The 20339-nt window shown below is 44.9% G+C and overlaps 1 protein-coding gene across 2 annotated transcripts in view; it reads left to right on the top strand.

Annotated features, from left to right (window-relative positions):
- The window catches only part of Gria1 (glutamate ionotropic receptor AMPA type subunit 1), a 320473-nt gene that overhangs the window by 189069 nt on the left and 111065 nt on the right, over nucleotides 1-20339 (top strand). For both annotated transcript variants that reach the window (XM_075992548.1, XM_075992549.1), the window contains exon 5: nucleotides 7038-7091. In XM_075992548.1, coding sequence (XP_075848663.1) covers nucleotides 7038-7091 — 54 coding nt within the window. The remainder of the gene's footprint in view (nucleotides 1-7037; nucleotides 7092-20339) is intronic.

Here is a 20339-nt window from a genome sequence, read left to right as displayed (position 1 = left end):
AAATAGAATAGAAATTATGAATAGAAATAATATACCTCAACATAATAAAGACTTTTTTAAATTTATTTATTTATTAAGGATTTCTGCCTCCTCCCCGCCACCGCCTCCCATTTTCCTCCCCCTCCCCCTATCAAGTCCCTCTCTCTCATCAGCTCGAAGAGCAATCAGGGTTCCCTGACCTGTGGGAAGTCCAAGGATCACCCACCTCCATCCAGGTCTAGTAAGGTGAGCATCCAAACTGCCTAGGCTTCCCCAAAGCCAGTACGTGCAGTAGGATCAAAAACCCATTGCCATTGTTCTTGAGTTCTCAGAAGTCCTCATTGTCCGCTATGTTCAGCAAGTCCGGATTTATCCCATGCTTTTTCAGACCCAGGCCAGTTGGCCATGGTGAATTCCCAATAGAACATCCCCATTGTCTCAGTGTGTGGGTGTACCCCTCACGGTCCTGAGTTCCTTGCTCGTGCTCCCTCTCCTTCTGCTCCTGATTTGGACCTTGAGATTTCTGTCCGGTGCTCCAATGTGGGTCTCTGTCTCTGTCTCCTATCATCACCTGATGAAGGTTAATATTCAGGAGGATGCCTATATGTTTGTCTTTGGATTCACCTTCTTATTTAGCTTCTCTAGGATCACGAATTATAAGCTCAATGTCCTTTATTTATGGCTAGAAACCAAATATGTGTGAGTACATCCCATGTTCCTCTTTTTGGGTCTGGCTTACCTCACTCAGGATAGTGTTTTCTATTTCCATCCATTTGTACGCAAAATTCAAGAAGTCCTTGTTTTTTACTGCTGAGTAATACTCTAATATGTATATATTCCATACTTTCTTCATCCTTTCTTCCATTGAAGGGCATCTAGATTGTTTCCAGGTTCTGGCTATTACAAACAATGCTGCTATGAACATAGTTGAGCATATACTTTTGTTGTATGATAGGGCCTCTCTTGGGTATATTCCCAAGAGTGGTATTGCTGGGTCCAGGGGTAGGTTGATCCCGAATTTCCTGAGAAACTGAAACACTGCTTTCCAGAGTGGTTGCACAAGTTTGCATTCCCACCAGCAATGGATGAGTATACCCCTTTCTCCACAACCTCTCCAGCAAAGGCTATCATTGGTGTCTTTTATTTTTGCCATTCTGACAGGTGTAAGATGGTATCTTAAAGTTGTCTTGATTTGCATTTCCCTGATCGCTAAGGAAGTTGAGCATGACCTTAAGTGTCTTTTGGCCATTTGAAGTTCTTCTGTTGAGAATAAAGACTTTTTGAGAAACCTACAACCAATATTATACTAAGCGGGAGAAAGTGTCCACTTTCTTCATTCATATTGAATTTAGTGTTTGGAGTCTTCGAGCTATAGAGCAAGAGAAAAATAGAAAAAATCCAAACTGGAAACAAAGAAGTCCAATTTCCTCTATTTGCAGACAACATGGTTCTATAGTTAAAATACTAAAGATTCTATTAGGAGGCTCTTTGATCTGATAAGAATTTTCAGCAAAGTGCAAAAGATATGAAAACATACCAAACCAGTAGCTTTTCTATACACTAATAATGTACTTGCTGAGAAATAATTTTTTAAGTGCTATTCATACTAACTTTAAAAATACCTATGTATTTTCCTTCTTCATGTTGCTATAGTAAAATAGTCTGACAAAAAGGAACTCAGGGAAGAAAGAGTTATTTTGGATTACAGTTCCGGAAGAATAGACTCCATTTTGGTGAGGAAACCAGGGGAGGCATGACAGCAGGAACAGGGAGCTGGCTGGTCACAGTAGCAGCAAGTAGGATGAGGTTCTACCACTTCAAAGCCTGCTCCCCATGATATATTCCTTCCAGCAAGGCTATACCTACTGAAGGTTTCACATCCTCCAGCAAATAGTGTCATTACTTGGCGTCAAAATTTTCACACACATGGGCCTATGGGGGATGTTTCAAACCAAAACAGCCTTGGAATGAACCTAAGAAGGAGTTGAAAGGCCTCTGTAATTAAACCTCAAAACACTAATGAATAAGAGAATTAGACAGCAGAGATGGGGGAGGGCAGCTCTCCCCTTGCACGTGGGTCAGCAGAATTATGTGGGAATGGGCATATTGCTAAAGCTCTCTGCAGTCTCCATAAAAATCCCAATGGTCACTCTTCATGTCAATAGAAAATATAACTCTGGAACTCACAAAAGACCCCAAAGAGCTAAAGTAATCCTGAAGATAAAGAGCATTGCTGGAGGTATCATGGCCTGATCTCAAATTCTATCATAGGGCCATAGTGACAAAACCTGCATGGTACTGGCACAAAAACAACATGACAACCAATGCAGTGAAGTAGAGGGTCTAAAGATAGACCCACATCACCTAAAGCATACTGCCAGAAGCACACAGTAGAGCAAGGGCAACCTCGTTGGCCGGTAGTGCTGAGAAAACCAGATTCCTTCAAGTAGAAAATGAATGTAGATCCTTCTCTGTCCTTTTCACTAGTAAAAAAATAAAATCAAAATAGATCAAAGACTTTCATTTAAGACCCCAAACTTTGAATCTGCTAGGGGAAAATGTCTGTTAGACATTGCCCGAGGACGCTGTGAAGAACCCCAGTAGGTCAGGACGTGACAAATGGGATTACATACAATTAAAAATATCCTGGACTTCAAAAGAGACGATCTGTAGAGTGGAGAAAGAGCCCACAGAACAAGGGAATGAAACTGTTCCGTATTCATCTGCAAGGAGATTAAAATCTAGAACTCATAAGGAACACAAAAGAAAAACAAAAGCAAATCATCCAATCAAAACAAATGGGCAGATGAACTCAGCAGCCTGTTCTCAAAAGAAGTATGAATAATCAAGACATGGGGGAAAATCTGTTCCCCGCTCTTAGCCATGAGGGAAGTACAAATCAAACTCACACTGAGTTTCTGCTCACTCCGGTCAGAATGGCTAAGCTTGTGCTGGTGAGATGGCTGCTAGGCAGGCACAGAGATGGCGGCTCAGTAGGCACAGATCCATGGAGTGAAGCCCGCAAGCCCGAACTTGAGTCTTGGAACCTACGTGATGGAAAGGGACGACTGATTCCTGCAAGTTGGCCTCTGACCACCACATGCACTCACATATGCACAGATACATAAAAATAAATAAATCTACAGCTAAAATATTCTTTTTTAAAAAAATAAAAATTATTTTAAATTTAAAAATTCTTTTTCTTTAAAAAATAAAATAGCTAAGGTCAAGAAAACAGTACTAGGTGCCATGGTTCGTAACTTTAAGTTCCAGCATTCAGGAGGTAGAGGCAGGCAATGGTCTGTAAGTTTGAGACAAGTCTGGTACAGGTAGTGAGTCTCAGGCCAGCCAGAGCTACACTAGGAAACCCTGTCTTGGAGAAAGAAGGAAGAGAGGGAGGGAAGAAAATATAACAACTGCTAGTGAAGATTCAGAAAAAAAAAAATACTAGTAAAAGCAAGGCACACACTACTTGTGGAAATTTCAAATAGCCAGTTGGGCTGTTCCTCAAAACCTAAAAATGTAGCTACCAATATACCATACACCAAATACATTCCAGCCACACTGTGCTGGCTAGCTTTATGTCAAACTGACACAAAGTAAGATCATATGGGAGAAGGGAACCTCAATTAAGAAAATGCCATTAGATTGGGCTGTAGGCAAGCCTGAAGGGCATTTTTTTAATTAGTGATTGGCAAGGAAAGTCCCAGCACATTGTGGGTGATGTCATCACTGGTTCAGGCTCTATAAGAAAGCAGGCTGAGCAAGCCACATAGAGCAAGTCAGTAAGCGGCACTCCTCCATGGCCTCTGCATCAATCAGCTCCTGCATCCAGGATCTTTCCCTGCTTGAATTCCAGTCCTCATGAACGATGCTATGGCACTATAAGCCAAATAAACCTTTCCTCCCCAATTTGCTTTTTGTGTCATGATGTTCTGTTGCAGCAATAGAAAACCTAATAATACACCAAGGTATCTTAATATGTCACAGGGATATAGACACTGTTATTCCAGCCCTATTCACAATAGCCAAGGTACCCACAACAAACAAATGAGTGAAGAAAATATGCCATATTCACCAAGGAGTTTCCCTCAGCCAGGAATAAGACTGGCATTCATTCATTTACAGGAAAATGGGCGGAACTAAAGGGTATCATTACATGAGATAAGACAGACTCAGAAAGTCAAGTACTGCACGTTGCTCTCATAGGCAGAATACCGATTTTAAAACATAGAAATGTTTAACTTCAGGGACTGGAGAGATAGTTCAGTGGTTAAGAGCACTTGCTGCTCTTATGGAAGTCTTGGGTTTGGTTTCCAGCACCCATGTGGCCTGTAACTCTGTGTAGTTCCAGAGTATCTTATGCCCTCTTCCAGCCTTCACAGCCCCTGCACAATGTCTTGCACATATATACATAATATACATATAGACCTACATGGTATAAAATAAGGTAAATGTATAAAATTTCATACAAATATATATTTATATAAAAAACTTTACATAAAAATAAATAAGACTGAAATATGTACATACATAGCAAAGAGGGTTATTTGGATAATTTTCTTTGCCAGTATATAAGACACTAAATGATATACTATAGCCATTAAGGACAGAAGCAACTTGAGGCGAGAGTCTACCAGCACCTCCCAGGGCCATCCATCACAGTGCCCTGCTTTATTATCTCTGTGGTGTTTATGACCTGCTGACGTCTTCTTCGTTCATCTATTTATATATTTACCATCTGGCTTCCTCCTGAAACTACGTCGCAGCGCAGCGAGGTCACAGGAACCTTGCCTTGCTATTTGAGCTATACCCCAATCACATTATCTAGTGCTTGGCACGAAGTCTGTGTTCAGTAGATGTGTGTTGAACTATTCAAAGGCGGCTGAACAGAAGCACTGAAATGAGAAGTCCCCCACGACACATGCAGAGAGTTAGAGACCTACAGGGGCCATCCCTATATAGTCTGGGATAAAGAAAGTCCAAAGAACGTGCATCGGGGATAAACATAAAGTGTGTGATGTCGGTGAGGGGAAGGACCCTGCCTTCACAAAACCCTTTTCAGTCAGTGACTGGGTGTGCATTTATCTGTATCTTGCTTGCTCTGGGACTCCTTCCACACCAAATATCTCATTTCATTCCCTGTCTACTGTGTATCAGCTTCATGAAGTCAAGGCTTGATACATATTTTTGAAATAAAATGAGTCAGAGAGATAAGTCAGTCATTGGATGAACCAATGTGGACGTCACCAGCAGCCTGAGATACACAAGTCGCTCATTTTTGTGGGTCGGGAGACATCCTCTGTTGGCGTTTCCTCTGCTTCCTTCTGCATTTCTGTGTTGCAAAATCTCTGTGGCTCCACTCCCTGGATGTGGTGGGCTCTGAAATATTTTTATTTGCTGCTTCGTGGTTATTGGAAACCGAATAGGCTTTTGATAAAGGTATCTCCTTGCTGAAGAAACGGCATGCCATGTAGCAAGAAAATGGAAAAGTAATGAATAATTATTAATAAAGTCATCACCTCGGTGCCATCTGAGCTCCAGCAGCTGGAATCTCCATCTCACTATTCCAGCGTAGACATTGTGTGCATTTGCATTTAATTATTCCCCACATCAAAAAAAAAGTGAGCCGTTTTGTGCATACATCCAATTAAGGAGATGTCTGAGTGTGGGTTTTAATAACCGTGAGACTTTATTCAGTTAGGCCAAGAGCCTAGGTGCCTCTCATATATTTTATGCCTCTTTGTAGCAGCGCAGGGGGAGAGGCACCAAGCAGGGTACACAAACCCAATTCGATAATTTAAAAAAAGAAAGGAAGAAATAGATCAAGTTAGTACCAGGCTTGTTGTGGCCAGAATCAAGGTGTGCAGGCTCAGCCATTTCTTGTAAGTGGTGTGCCAAGCAGTCCCAGAAAACCTGGGGCAGCCCTTTCCACTCATATTTTGTCGGACTTCAAGATGATTAAAGACAGTCTAAATTTGCAATGGGAGAGTGGAGGCTGGGGCGACGGTTCAAGAGTTAACGTGCTTACGGTACAAACATGAAGAGCACACTCTTGATCTGGGGCATCCGCATAAATGCTGGGTTACTGCTCAACTCTAATATGGCTGTCCGTGAAGCAGAAAGAGGGGATCCCCAGGGTCAACTATCTACCTAGACTAGCTGACTTGGCGAGCGGCAAGCTCTTGCTTCAAGGGAGAGTCTCTGCTTCAATATATAAAATGGAAACAGCCAACTTAGATACCTGCCGTCAACCTCTGGCCTCTACATGCATGCACACATATGTGTGCTTTCACACAGGCTTGCATGCATACTCATGCACACACGCAAATGCACACACAAGCAATAAAACCAAAATATAAAAGACAGGAAGTGTTTGGAATCCTGGCTGTTTCCCTTAACCATGACCAGGTGTCATGCAGAAACTGTCAAGCATCATGGGAAAATCACTTCCTTACTTCAGGCCACGTCCCATCTTTCCAATGAGGCCTTAGACGGGTTAATTCAGTCTTCCCTCTCAACGCGTGCTGAATGATCTATTGATGTCTGGGTGCTAAACCATCAGGGAGGAGAATGCAAAACTCAGAGACAGAAACCAGAATGGTGTCTGCACGGAGTTCATGGCCAAGTGACTGCCCACTCCATCGCCATGAATAACAGTCAATTCCCTGTAACATCAGATTCCTCCACCATGCATAAGGAAAGCTCTGTGGACAGGGTGCAGCAAGTTCTTCAGCTTCCTCCTAGGGGGTGTAATAACAAACCTCCCTGACTCCCACCCTTCAAACCAGGCCCTGGTGACTGCAGATCCCCATAGTCACCTCTTCATAGCTGCACAACATAATGGAACTTGAGTTAGCCCTCTGTGGCTCTTTCTCATCTGTCAAAGATGCTAACAGCATCACCATGGTTACATGGTAAGGCCGGTACAGTTTTGTGTACTTAGGACAGAGAAGGGCATGTCATAAATAGCCAGTTGATGTCAGCTGCCGTCATCACTGCTCCGACAAGGCAGATGTGGGTGTGACTGATGAGTGCCCTTTTGTTCTGTCTTTCAGATTGTAAAGCTGGAGAAGAATGGTATTGGGTACCACTACATCCTTGCCAATCTGGTGAGTAGAGCTATGATGTGTGGTCTGATCCTGTCCTTCCCACATCTAGGGTTTGAGGTTGCCTCACACCCACCTGTATGAACCATGTGGGAGGAAGGGGCCATTCGCAGTGGCGTTGCAAGTCTCAGAGGCACCAAATGTACTTCTTTCCCTCTGTCCCTCTGCTCTTAAAAAACAAAAAGTGTAATTTAAGGGACAAAGAAGGAAGTTATTTTAGCTTACAGTTCTAGGTTCTCATGCATCACTGTGGGGAAGTCAAGGAAAGAACCTCAAACAGCTAGTCGCATCCCATTCAGTCAAGAAAAGAGAGAAATGGATGCATGCACGCTGGCTCGCTTGCTTGCTATTGGTTCATCAACTTCTCCACTTGTTATCAAGTTCAACACCCCCTGATTAGGCAACAGTGCCACCCACAGAGGGTTGGGCCGGGTCTTTGCCCATCAATCACTTGATCAAGACAACCCCCCTCAGCAGTGCCCATGGGTCAAGTCAATGTAGACAGTCTTTCTCTCTCTCTCTCTCTCTCTCTCTCTCTCTCTCTCTCTCTCTCTCTCTCTCTCTCTCTTTCTCTCTCTCTCTCTCCCTCTCTGAGACTGTTTTCCCAGTTGGCCAGGCAGCCAGTTAAAACTGACCATCACAGCCCCCTACCCCATCAAACCACAGCACACTGCCCATGAGCTTCTAAGCTATGCTTGGGAGAAAGCCTGCTGGAGGCTGCAGGGCCGACTTCCAGACCTCATACGAACACCCTCTCTGATCAGCTCTGGCCCTAGGCATGAGGAAAAATCACCATATCTTGGAATGGACAGTAAATGTCTGGATGCCGCTGATTTCTAACTCAATGGTGGTTTTACTATTCACAAGCGCAGACATTTAAATCATAATTATGCTAAAATTGACAAATCTTTAACCCGGTACCGTCTTACAGTGTAACCTATAGCAATGTCAGTTAATGGGTTTGTTTTTCATTTTTATATACAGTCTAGAGAAGCCTGTGTCTTAAAAAAATGCCCTTGTCTTAACACAATGCAGCTGTTTATTGGGTGCTATTATTTTGCACACCACAGAGACAGTTTGGTTTCTCAAAGCCTTTGTGCGCACATTCTTTTACGTGGACACCAGAATGTGTCTGTATAAGTCTTTTCTGGCAATTGTCATCTCCGTCATGCCTATTCTTCCTGTCACAGTTTCCACTTTTATCTTTTATGTCATAAATGTTGATTCTTCAAGCTTTCTTCCTCCATAGTCAAATGTAATATTCTTTTATACTCAGACCCATATTTTAGAGACTTTCTTAAGATCAAATTCACAGACCACATAATACCACACACTAGCATACAGTGCTCATTTTCATGGTCCTGTGGGTATTTACAGGGTTATGAAACCATAAGAACTTTGTTTTAAAATTTTATCATCCCCAGACACATCCACATCAGTAGTCTTTACACAACTCACCAGCCAGTCTCCCCCACAGCCTCAGGAAATCTCTGACGTATATTCTATCTCAGTGCATTCCTTTTGTATTGCCAGACAGTAGCCCATTATAGAGAGACAGCCTGTTTTGCTCATCCGTTACACAGCTGATGGACTTCTAAGTCATGACCACCATGGGAATAGTATGGAAAACACTATTGCATACGTGTTTGACCTGTGAAGCACACCACAGCTGGAGACTGCTGGGTCGGGCACTAAACCCTGTGTTTAACACTTGCAGGAACTCCACAGTTCCTTCCCACAGTGGCCGCAGCCACCATCAAGCCTGAACCCATAACACATGTGCCATGCATCCGTCTCTCTTCATAGTCATGCCTTCCCCAAAGTGTTTCCATTGCCTCGGCCTGCTTCCTTACTGTTTATGTTTTCATTCAGTTGCAATATTTGCCATATTTTAATCTATAAGAAAAGTTTAAATGTTAAGCTTACTGAGCTAAATATATAGCTACATTCAGTTTTGGTCAGGGTATCTTTTCCTGGTTATCTCTGGGTGATTTGAAGGGGGAAAAAGATTGGTATTTTATGCTATATTGGGAATGAAGATCATTAGTTGAATTAGGACACATAATCTGTATCTAAAGTTTGGGTCCAGACATCTGTCTAACCCTTAAATTCTGCCCTGCTTGCTCACCAGTCTTAGCTTGTCCTGGATGTCCCCCATCTATCCTCTGAACTTACCTTGCTTTGGCTGCCCAAGTGCCCCAAGGTCAGGGTTGGAACTAAGAAGGGCTTACTGAGAAAGCTTAGTTTAGACTTATGTTTCAAGGGCTATAGCCATCACCTTTTCAAGACATTCACATTTTAATGAGTGGTTTAGAATCTCTTTGGCGAAGCCAAAGATTTCACCCCTGAGAGACTATTTGCAAAACTGAAATCTGTTCAGTAGAACTGAGGAAGTCTTTGATATCCCTCACATCCCAGTTCTATGGTGCTGGATGGGACCATGGGAGTCAGTTCCATCAGCATCTCTGTTGCTTGTATGGAAACAGAACCATCAAGGGAACATGGCCCAGCCAGTGTCACACAGAAGCAAGTGGTGGTGTCCCTAGGCTAGCACCAGCACTGGTGACAGCGTCCACTGCTCTTGGACACCTGCTGCCGGGGAAAGCACAGAACCTGGGCAAAGGCATGCACAGTTACTGCCTTCCGTAAGGCAGAAATGACCCAGTGGCCTCAGGGCCTCTAAAGGAAGGACCCAGGTAGTTAGACCACCAGCCCTCATCTGTCAGCAAGTGACCCCTCAGCCACAGCCTCCCCGCGTCAGCCCCTCAGGTTGCCCTCTCCTTCTGATCCACACTTTTCTTCTTCTGACCTAATGAGTTCTCAGATCCTAACAACTGCCACTAATAGGCTGCAAATTGCAAACAGCAGCCAGATTCGAAAGACTGGCATGTTCCAATAGATTAGTGGATAATTAGGCTTCAAATTCCTAATTAATTCAGTTTGAGACATGGTGGAGGATGTGCTGCGCTTTCTTTCCCCTTCGGAGGAATATCACAATTTATGAAATGATAATTTTTAGAAATTTTGCCACATAATTAGACTGCTACTGCATGGAGCGGGCCCTCTTCTTTGGGGCACTGCAACTCGGGGGCAATTATAGATGAAGGGACAGAAACCCTTTGGAAAGGATAAGCACGTGCCACAGTTCTTTCCACTTGGTTAAAAGGTCTGAGCTTCAGAGCGGCGCCCAGCAGTCTTCCCTCTGGACTCTTTGGAGGATGCTGTGAGACTCCAGTCACCACCTGTGGAGAGCCACGAGGGGGAGGAGGGAAGGAGAAAGGGGGAGGGAAAGGCTGATGGAGAAGAAGGAGTCCGAAGTTTCCAAACCCTGCTTTACATCCCCAATGTCACTCTTCCTTAGCTAATTTTCTGTGCAAGCAAGGCTCAGACTCAGTTTCCCCATTTGTCAGTTGGAAATAATAGTTCTATGTCTTCTTAGGGTGTCATCAGGAAAGAACCCACACATTGCCAGGTGATACCGTGTCTTGAGCAATTAAGTATTCCACTCAGGTGGAGATTTTTACATTTTTTTTATATTTTGATATTATAATGTAATTATATCATTTCCTCCTTCCCCTTTCCTCACTCTAAATCCTCCCATATACCACCCCTTGCTCTCTTTTAAACTTATAGTCTCTCTTTCATTAATAACATATATTCATAAATACGCCCTTTTCAGTTTGTATAATGTTACTTGTATGTTCGTTTCCGGAGCTGACCACTTGGTGTTGGATAACCAATGGGTGTGCTCTTCCCTGGGGACGGCTATTTCTCCTATTCCCAGCATTCCTTAGTTGCCTATAGAGAGTTGAGGACTCATGGACTTTCCCCCTTCCCTGTTAGTGTGTCTATTGCTGTGGCTCTTGTTCACCTCATGTTTGAGCAGTCATGTTGGTGAGACTTGATGGGTGTAGCTTCTGATATTCCTAGGAGACACGATACCACCACAAATGCCTTGTTCTTTGGTTATTAAACTCTCTCATCCCCTCTCCTACAGTGATCACTGGGCCTTAGGTGCATGAGTTGTATTGGAGATGTATCCACTGGGACTGGGCTCCGCAACTCTGCATTTTGATTGGTTATGGTTTTCTGTAATGGTCCTCACCTGTTACAAAGAGAATTTTCTTGATGATGGATGAGGACTACACTTACCTGTGAGTTTAAGGACAAATATTTAGAATGGAGTTGGTGGTGGTTTTAGGTTCTCCAAGATCCATGACTACACTATCCCTTGGTAGTTGACCAGGTTTCTAGTACCAGGCATGATCTCCCTGTCTTGAGAGGGACTTACTAAGTTCAACTAGAGAGCTGTTGGTTACCACCAAAGTATGTGTGCCACTAGCACATGTTTAGGTTATGCCATTCTGGTCCTTATAGTGATTCATAGGTATCATAGCTGGGTAGGATTGTTGGTTGCTTCCCTCCTTTGGAAGCTTGTAAGGGTGCCTTTTAGTACCGTGAAAACTGTATCATTTATGTGTGTATATATGCACATACATGCTTACGTATCTATTCTTAATTTACACTGCATGATAATGTAGATGAATATTAATACAACACTAGACTCTCTGTCAGTTTCACTTGAACAATGCAGACCTTGGAGAGCTATATCACTACACCTTCATTTCCCAATCCCAGTCTTTTGAGATATAATTCATGCTTCATACTATTTTCCCACTTCAAGTAAATAATCCATGGATTCTTGATATGTTTGCAGATTTGTTCATTTCCACAACCAGCTTTTTAGAAATATAACACTTTTCTTAATTATTTGAGAATTTCATGCAGTTAGGCAATGTGTTCTGATCATATTTTCTCCCACTCTGCCTCCTACCTCCTCCCATCCACTCCCACATATCCACCCTTCGCATTTTTATGTCCTCCTGTGTTTAATTTTTTAATAAACCATAGAGTCTAATTTATGTGGCATATATTCTCCTGGATAGGTGGCCATCCATTTGAGCATGATTGACCTATCAGGAGTCACACACAGACTTAAAGAAAACTGACTGTCTTTGCCCCAGAATCCATCAATTATTAATAGTTCTTCAGTTAGGGCTGAGAACACATGAGGCCCTTCCCTGCCCATGCTAGGATATTGGAAGACTCAAATCTCATGCAGCTCTTCTTCAGGCAACCACAGCTGCATGAGCGCCTTGGTCCTGTCATGTCCCGAAGACTGCTTCACAACAGTCCTCCCCAACCTCTGGTTCTTACAGTCTTCATACCTCCACTTCCAAGATGGCCCCTGATCTTTGCAGGGAGGGGACATGATATCAGTGTCCCATTTGGGACTGAGCACTCCACTGTTCCTGTTCAGAGAACACTTATTCTCCACATTTGGACCAGTTGTGATTTTCTGTCCACTGCAAAAAGACACTTTCTTTTTGAGGTCTGTGAGCTGCACTAGCCAATGGGCAAAGGTGTATCTTTAGAGGTCAATTGTCTAGCAAAGTAATAGTATTAAGTTCATCCATGGGGCTTATGCACTCCCCAGCCTTGGGTTCTTGGCCAGATTTACAGTTTCAGGCATGTGTTTCCTCCTGACCATAATAAGTTTAATGTGTCTTCATCACATGCCAGAGAACTTCTCTCTAATCCTTGGTCATCATTCCCCGCATCACCGTTGACTCACACCTATCTTGCCTTTCCACACCCCATGTTGCTGGGTCCTAACACCTCCCTCGGGGGAGGGAGGGCAAAGTGCAGCATCAACAGCATAGACAATGGCAGTCAAGTAAAATGCAAACAGCAGACTCATTTATTCAGTAACGGGGAGAGCCTTATATACGCCCCTCCTCCAAGCACCCAGACTGCATTTCGATCCATTGACATCACACGGTCATTTGCTAGGCATGATCAAGACCTCTGGCAGTGCCTGTTGCTAGGTCCTCAGGCAGACTCCAGGTTGGCTCACCTCTGGGCCTGGTAGGGCTTTATCTTCTTGCAATCCCAGCCTAAGACAACCATTTCCCTGCTTCCCGTCTCTCCGTTCTCATCTACTCCAGACACATACTTCTCTACCCTCCACTAACTCTGCTGTTATACACTGACCCTCCTGATTGCCTTTGCTATCGACATTATAGTCACCTTTCCGAATGGGAAAATAAAGGTAATATGGCTTCTGCAGTGCCACCACGTTTATGAAACAAAGGAGATGCATTTTCCCACAGACACCCAGAGTCCATGTTCTCACTACAGTAGCCTGTGATAGTCAGGCATAGAACAGTTAGAGAGGCAGGTCTAGGGGTAAGTCCCTGTCAAGAAGGTTGAGTTCAATGGCAGTAGTAAGTCCAGAGTGCAAACTCAATGACTGTCATTCCAAAAAATCCCTACTAATCTGATAGAAGCTGAGGGACAAATGGTGGCCTCTGGCCTCCCAGTGGTTTACAAAGGATCTTGGGGTCCAGAGAAGCCAGCCATTTATATTACCACTCTGGCCACCACTAACTCCAGAGGCACTTAAGAGTCAGAAGTTTCGGTTCATACAGCAGCTAGTTCACACCCCCGGGTTGATTTCCTCAGCCCAAGAAGAAACTGTTCTTTAATCCCTTGCTCACCCACACTGAGAAATCTGTAGACTCCTTCTGCGAGGCCTAGCTCGCCCACTCCCCTTCCCTCAGCACCATATGGGGTCACATGTGCCTCCGTTGAGGGGGGTGGTGCAAGCGCTGTTGGGAAGAGTGGCTCTCCTATTGGACAGACCTAGGTTTGACTTCTGGTTTGTACTTACCAGCTGTGTAGCATTCATCTGATTTCTCAGTCTCTGGGCTCCCGTAGCTTACATCTAGAAAGAAGTGAGAATACCAACTGCCTCCTTCAGTGATGCTATGAGAATTGAGCAAGCCGAGGAAGAGGAAGTGCTTGGAGTAATACATGACCCCAAATGGGCACTTAATAAGTGTTGGTAATTGCCGCCATAATCACCATCATCAGTGTCATCATCATCATTACTGGTATCCCTGTCTGGGGACAAGATACCATCTTTGAGATCCCTCAGGCACCTCCTCCATCAAATCTCATCTCCTTGTTATGGGCCGCCGTAGCCCCAAGTACCTTCCACTTACCATAATTGAGATTAGGAAAGCCACACAGATCTGGATGACGATGCCTTTGCTGTTAATCCGAAATACATGATGGCAGCACGTGATGGTTTCATCTACTGCTGACTCCCCAGGGCCTGGGAGCGGGAGCTGCACAGAATGTATTTCTCTGAGAAGTCACTGAAGGGGTGAAGGGGTGAAGTGGTCCTCGAGAGTGTCGTGTTCATGCCTCACGCATTTCAAAACAGCATTCTGTGTCTGATAAAATAAGTGGAGAGGGGCCAGGAAATGGCTCAGTAATTAAAGCCTCTGCCAAAGACTAGGGTTGTATCTCCAGAAACAATATAAATGCAGGTGGGTGTGGCGGCCTCAGAAAAAGGAGCTGGGACCCCATGAGCAGGATGAGGGTGAAACTAGCCGTAACTGCACCAGGTTTGATTGAGAGACCCGGCCTCAACCTGTAAGGTTGACCAGCAATAGGATTGCTCCTAACATCAACCCCAAGTATCCTCAGGCACATTCATCAACATGTTCACACACCCACATACATGTGATCCCACACACATGCAAACACCTAGACACGCGCGTGAAAATGGAAAACAAAAGGAAGTATTCCCGCAGAAAGGGCAGGAAGGGGAATCCAGTTCTGACTACGCACATGATAAGTAGGTGATGGGCAGACCTTCTCGCCCGCTCTCCAGGAAGGGCCAGCCTCTCCTCGGCTTCATGCCTGAGTGAGGCCCACTCCTCTGGTTCCTGGGATGAAGGTGCCTACCTCTAGGCAGTGCTTTGCTTCTTCAGGGCTTTGACGGTCGCCATAGCCTCTGGCAACAGGGCATGGCCTGTGTCCTGCTTTTCCCAGTCACTTCTGGCTCGAGGAGAGTGTGTGTTTTCCTTCCTCAGGCCCACCTTGAGCACCTGGCAACACTTGTGGCTGGATCTTTGGGGTGTGCTCCTTCAACCCAGATTCCTTCCCACCCTCTAGTTCTTCCTCCCAGAGTGTGGTGCTGACAGTTGACTAAGTCGCCCTGTGGGCTGCTCATGTCCCTTGTCTGGTAACTGCTGGGCTCATGAAGTACGCACCTTCACTCTTGTCCTGTGAGCACCCTGACCTTGGTCCCCAACTAGATCAGATCACATAAAAACAAGACAATGTCTGTGGCATTTGCACAGCGCCACAGAAGCGGTCTGAAACATGAGAATATGGCATCAGAAGAGAGGCACTGTGGGTGAGGGAGAACATCCAGGAAGATCAAGATGAGGTACTCACCCATACATCAGCATGGAAATAAAAGATGTGCCCCACACCTGGATTCAAGAACCCAAGAGAGCTGGGCCTGAAGGTCCCTAAGAACCCTGGTCTTACCAGCCCTTTATTTTGCAAAAGGGACATTCCTGCTCAGAGGAGCCACTGAAAAGCACACACACACACACACACACACACACACACACACACACAAATGGGTTGGGACTGCAGCGTTGTTTCTTGGTGCCTGTTACATCTTTCCCTAGGACTGCCATGATAGCCGCCTCTGGTTGGTATTCATGCAGATGTGCGGGGTAGGGGCTGCAGTTGCTGTCAGCATGGTAAACCCTTACCATCACTTATTTGGAAACACTGAAGGTGCCTTAAACCTATACCCACAGGTGAGAACAATGGGTGTGACAGGAAGAGCTCAGTGCCTGCCCCCTTGTTTGGTCCTCTTCTTAAGGATGAAGAGCAAACAAGCGTAGGAGGGGAATGGAACCTCAGGAACCAGAGAGCCCAGGTACAGGATTTGGTGCATATCTGGCCCTGTCCTGAGAATTTGACACATGGCAGAATTAATCCTGAGGATATGGGTCACTTAATAGTAATCATGTATCAGTTGTTTTTCTTCCTGTGATGGCAAAACACCCAAGTGAAGGGACCGAAGGAAGGATTGGTCTATTTTGCTCACAGTGTGCCTGGACACAGTCCATCCTGGCGAGGGAGGCAGGAGCATGAGGAGTCTGGTCATATCGTATCCACAGTCAGGAGCAGAAAGACCCAAATCCCGGAGCTCCATTCAGTTTCTCCTTTTTAACTTTTATTATTCCTTCTATGGCCTCTAACCATGAGACGGTGCCTCCCGTGTTCAGGGTAGATCTTCCCTCCTCCTTCCTGGTAACACATTCCCAGACAGACCCAGAGGCATCTCTCCCGGGTAACTCCCAATCCAGTCACACTGAGAAGGAAGATTAACCATCACAAATCTTTATTTGGGTGAGAAGGATAGAAGCCCAGAGTAAATTGTTTGCTTGAGATTACACAGAGGAAGTGGAAGGCAGTAATCATGGTGATTCTGTCTTAGTTAAGGTTTCTATGGCTTGAAGAAATATCATGACCAAAAGAAAGTTGGGGAGGAAGAAGTTTGTTAGGCTTACACTTCAGCATTGCTGTTCATTGCTGAAGAAAACCAGGACAGGAACTCAAACAGGGCAGGATCCTGGAGGCAGGAACTGATGCAGAGGCTATGGATGAGTGCGGCTTACTGGCTCACTTCCCCCCAGCCCACTCAACCCACCTTCTTATAGAAGCCAGGATCACTTACCCAGGGTCTGGGCCCTCCCCAGCTGATCACTCAATGAGAAAATACCTGCAGCTGGATCTCACTGATGCATTTCCTCAGCGCTAGCTTGTGTCAAATTGACACACAAAACCTGCCAGTCCAGGCTCGGAGCCAGAATATATACTCTCTGTGTAAAGAGTTCACTTTTCTCTTTCCTCAGCCAGAGGCTCCTTTCCTTCCATGCTCTGCCACCTTCATTCAGAAGCTGCCTCTGAGCTCCAGATTCGGGGCTGGCATTGCTCTCTTTTCTCTATAATATACTTGGGTGAAATAGGCCTTCCTCACTAGGCCTTAAGTGCCCTGAAAGGAGGGGCTGGGCCCATCTGGATCTCATCTACATCCTTGTGGCTCTGATATCTGTGGCAATGCTGAGCAGCCATGAATGAACAAGCAGATAGATTCATGTATTATCAGTTAGAATATCCTTTTCCCCATAGTCCCCAAACAGCAAAGGCTGTTGCCATAGCTCTTAACAAAAATGAAATGGTTGCTGTTGATGAAGATACCACCCTTTGATCATAGGACATTGAGAAATTAATCTTAAACTCACCGGGAAACTCTCTCACTGGTGCTTAGCTTTTACAGTTGTTGCAGAGCGCTTTGAAGGCTGCTGGGGAAGAAAAGACATCCATGGTCTTGCCGGGTGAAATAGTGGCACAACGGTTATAAAAGTAACCAGTCACTTTCTAACTAGCTTTAAGGCCTGCTCCCTAGGAGGGATTTCGTGTCTCATTGTGTAAACCTTCTCAAATGCCCATGTTTGTGGACATTGTAAGGCCTAGGAGTGAACCTACTGGTGGTTTCTGATACATAGTTATTCTCAGTAGATTTTAAATTTACCATTTCTTTAGATTTCACATTTTACACCATGCATTCAGTGGGAGTCTACTATATGTATAAATGAATAAATTTATAATGAATAATGAAATGAAATGAAAATAATGAAATGAATAAACCATCATTTTACAAAAATATGTTTTTCTGCCTGACTTTCTCTGCATAGTAATGTTGAGACTATGTAGGAAGATGTTGGTTGAAGACCACCAGTAGGTTCTAGACATAAGAAGTCACCCTGTGCCAGGAGAGTTTTAAAGGTTGAACTTCCTCTGAAGTTAGTTAGGCCAAGAGTCAAGCACAACCACAGTCAGTCAGGACAGAAGTCAGATGACGGCATTCTCTGAAAGACAGCACAATCTCAGATCATGTTGGGCATCTCCAAGCCTCGCACCAAGAGCCCAGGCTGAGGATCCTTGACCTTCTAACACAAAGTGTCAGCAGTTTATTCTAAATCCCAGGACTGAGATCTGGAGGTCCTGAGTAACCCCCGTAATACTCTGGCTACAATGGACACACGCAGGATCAGTCTGCTATTACGTTTGCAGAGACCCGAGAATTCAGATACCTCTCCCTGACTTCAGAGAGGGCTGGATGAATCAACATTGGGCTTTTTCCTATGTGAATGGCAAATCTACTGGCTAACTTTTGTACAACTACAATGTTCTATTGACTTGTTAAGAAACCACATAAGCTTGTGTGTTACCAGAGATGATACAGCATGCGATGCCTTGAAGGTTTGGGTTGTTAAGGTGGCTAAAATGGAAAAATGTGGAGATTTTTATGCAAAGACATGAGTTTGATGACAATGAAGTTATCAGCTGAAGACTGTTCCATGGATTCACTTTTATCCATATTCCCCAGCACACACCTGTGTGATGGCAGAATTATAGATCAGAGCTGAAAGCACCCTCAGGAGAGCAGTAAGCTGGCCCAGAAGTTCCCACGCCTTTGGGGTCGAAGCTCTGCTTTCAGGTGGAATCTTGGGGAGAACCTTACTGTGTAAACGATTCAAAGCAAGGCTGCCTTGGCAGGCATGAAAGTTAAGAGATGCGCCAAGGTCTTCTGTTCCTTCCCCTAATGTAGCGTGGTGACCTCTGCAGTCTGGGCCTGGGACACATCTTGAAGGATTATTGATCTGACAGATGTCTTTGATAAATCAATACCCACTTGACTGTACAGGTTATGACAGATGTCCTAGAGCAAAGAGCTCATGAGCTTCAAAGACAGGACAAGAAGTTATGTGATTATCCCTAAAACTGTCTTCCTGGGGCTTTTTATCTCTGACCTGTTTCCCAAGAAAACATACACAGAGAAGTCAGTCAAAAGACACCTTTAGGAGCTGGAGAGATGGCTCAGTGGTTAAGAGCATTGCCTGCTCTTCCAAAGGTCCTGAGTTCAATTCCCGGCAACCACATGGTGGCTCACAACCATCTGTAAAGAGGTCTGGCGCCCTCTTCTGGCCTGCAGGCATACATGCAGACAGAATATTGTATACATAATAAATAAATAAATATAAAAAAAAAAGACACCTTTAGTCCCTGAGACGAAAGGTGTGGGCGGGAGGTAGCAAGTTTGACACTTGTAAGGAAGTCAGGAACAGAGCGGGTTCTGTGGCTTCATTCCTCTGCATGCTCTCACCATGCCACCCTGCACAGGCGCAGTTTGTGGACCCTGTGGGACTGTGGTCCTGATTTGAAGGAGCAGCTATGGTCTCTGCCTTTGTCACAACCGCAGACAACAGAGATGCAGAAATAGGGGGCTGAAAGGCTAACACTCCAAGTGGCACATCAAAGGTGCTGAAGATCTTGGTCTCAAGAGGACACCCCCCACCACCACTCCCTTTAAGCTGAAGCCTATTCCAATGGCTCCTGGCAGGAGATGAATGAACAGGAGGGTAGATGGCTGGATACACAGAGGTTGAAACCCAAGCCAGAAAGTCACCTTACTCCCTCCATCTCTCAGTAGCCACACTAGTATGAGAGAAGCCTATCTACTAAGTTTTCTCATTCCCAGTTTGCAAGTGTTAAAGAAGAACCTGCTTCTTCATGTGGTTATGAGGATTAAATGTGGTAATCAAGGCAACGGCCCCATGGCAATGCCTGCTACCTCGTTTGGTTCTGCCTGCTTCATGCAAAACGCAAGGGTTGCTGTCATTATCTTAACAGAACTCGGTCTCCCTCGAGATCTGACTGTTCATCTGTCTGGCCCACCTTGCAGAGCCTTAGAGAACAAATTTCCCACCTCTTCCCCATGACAACCCTACCCTCCCGAGAGTCGAGTACATCCTTCGCCTACCCTCTCAATCTTCTATTATGTTTCAGGCTGATCCTCTCTGCTCCTTCAAAGCCTTCCTAATAGAAGGAGACTTTTCAAACCATACACTCTTGTGACTCCCCACAGAGCTGTCATCTGAGATTTCTCTCTGACAATTTGGGGAAAACTTGACATGTTCAACCTGTGCCATTCAGAGTATAAAGTATACGTTTGTGATTTGGGCTCATCTTACCTCTTCTTGATGTCAAGGGGCTGGGACGGAAGGGTCTTCCCTTAATAAGGCTTCGTCTTGACGCCAAACCTGAGCATTGCGGAATGTTCTGTCTCCTTTCTGCTGGGTGTAATGTGAGCTTAGACAGAATGCCAAGGGCTGAGCAGTGTGTGGGTGACCCTCTTTTCAGGATCTCACAAAGGAAAATCGAGCTTGGAGGCCAAAGCTTGTCAGCCTGAAAAGTGCTGTGCTGTGGGCTGGGGAGATGGCTCAGACAGTGGAGCGCTTGCCTCCC

Source organism: Microtus pennsylvanicus, chromosome 11, assembly GCF_037038515.1.
Source record: "Microtus pennsylvanicus isolate mMicPen1 chromosome 11, mMicPen1.hap1, whole genome shotgun sequence".
NCBI lineage: Eukaryota > Metazoa > Chordata > Mammalia > Rodentia > Cricetidae > Microtus > Microtus pennsylvanicus.
Note: the sequence above shows the minus strand (reverse complement) of the source record. Positions and strands in the feature narration are given on the sequence as shown.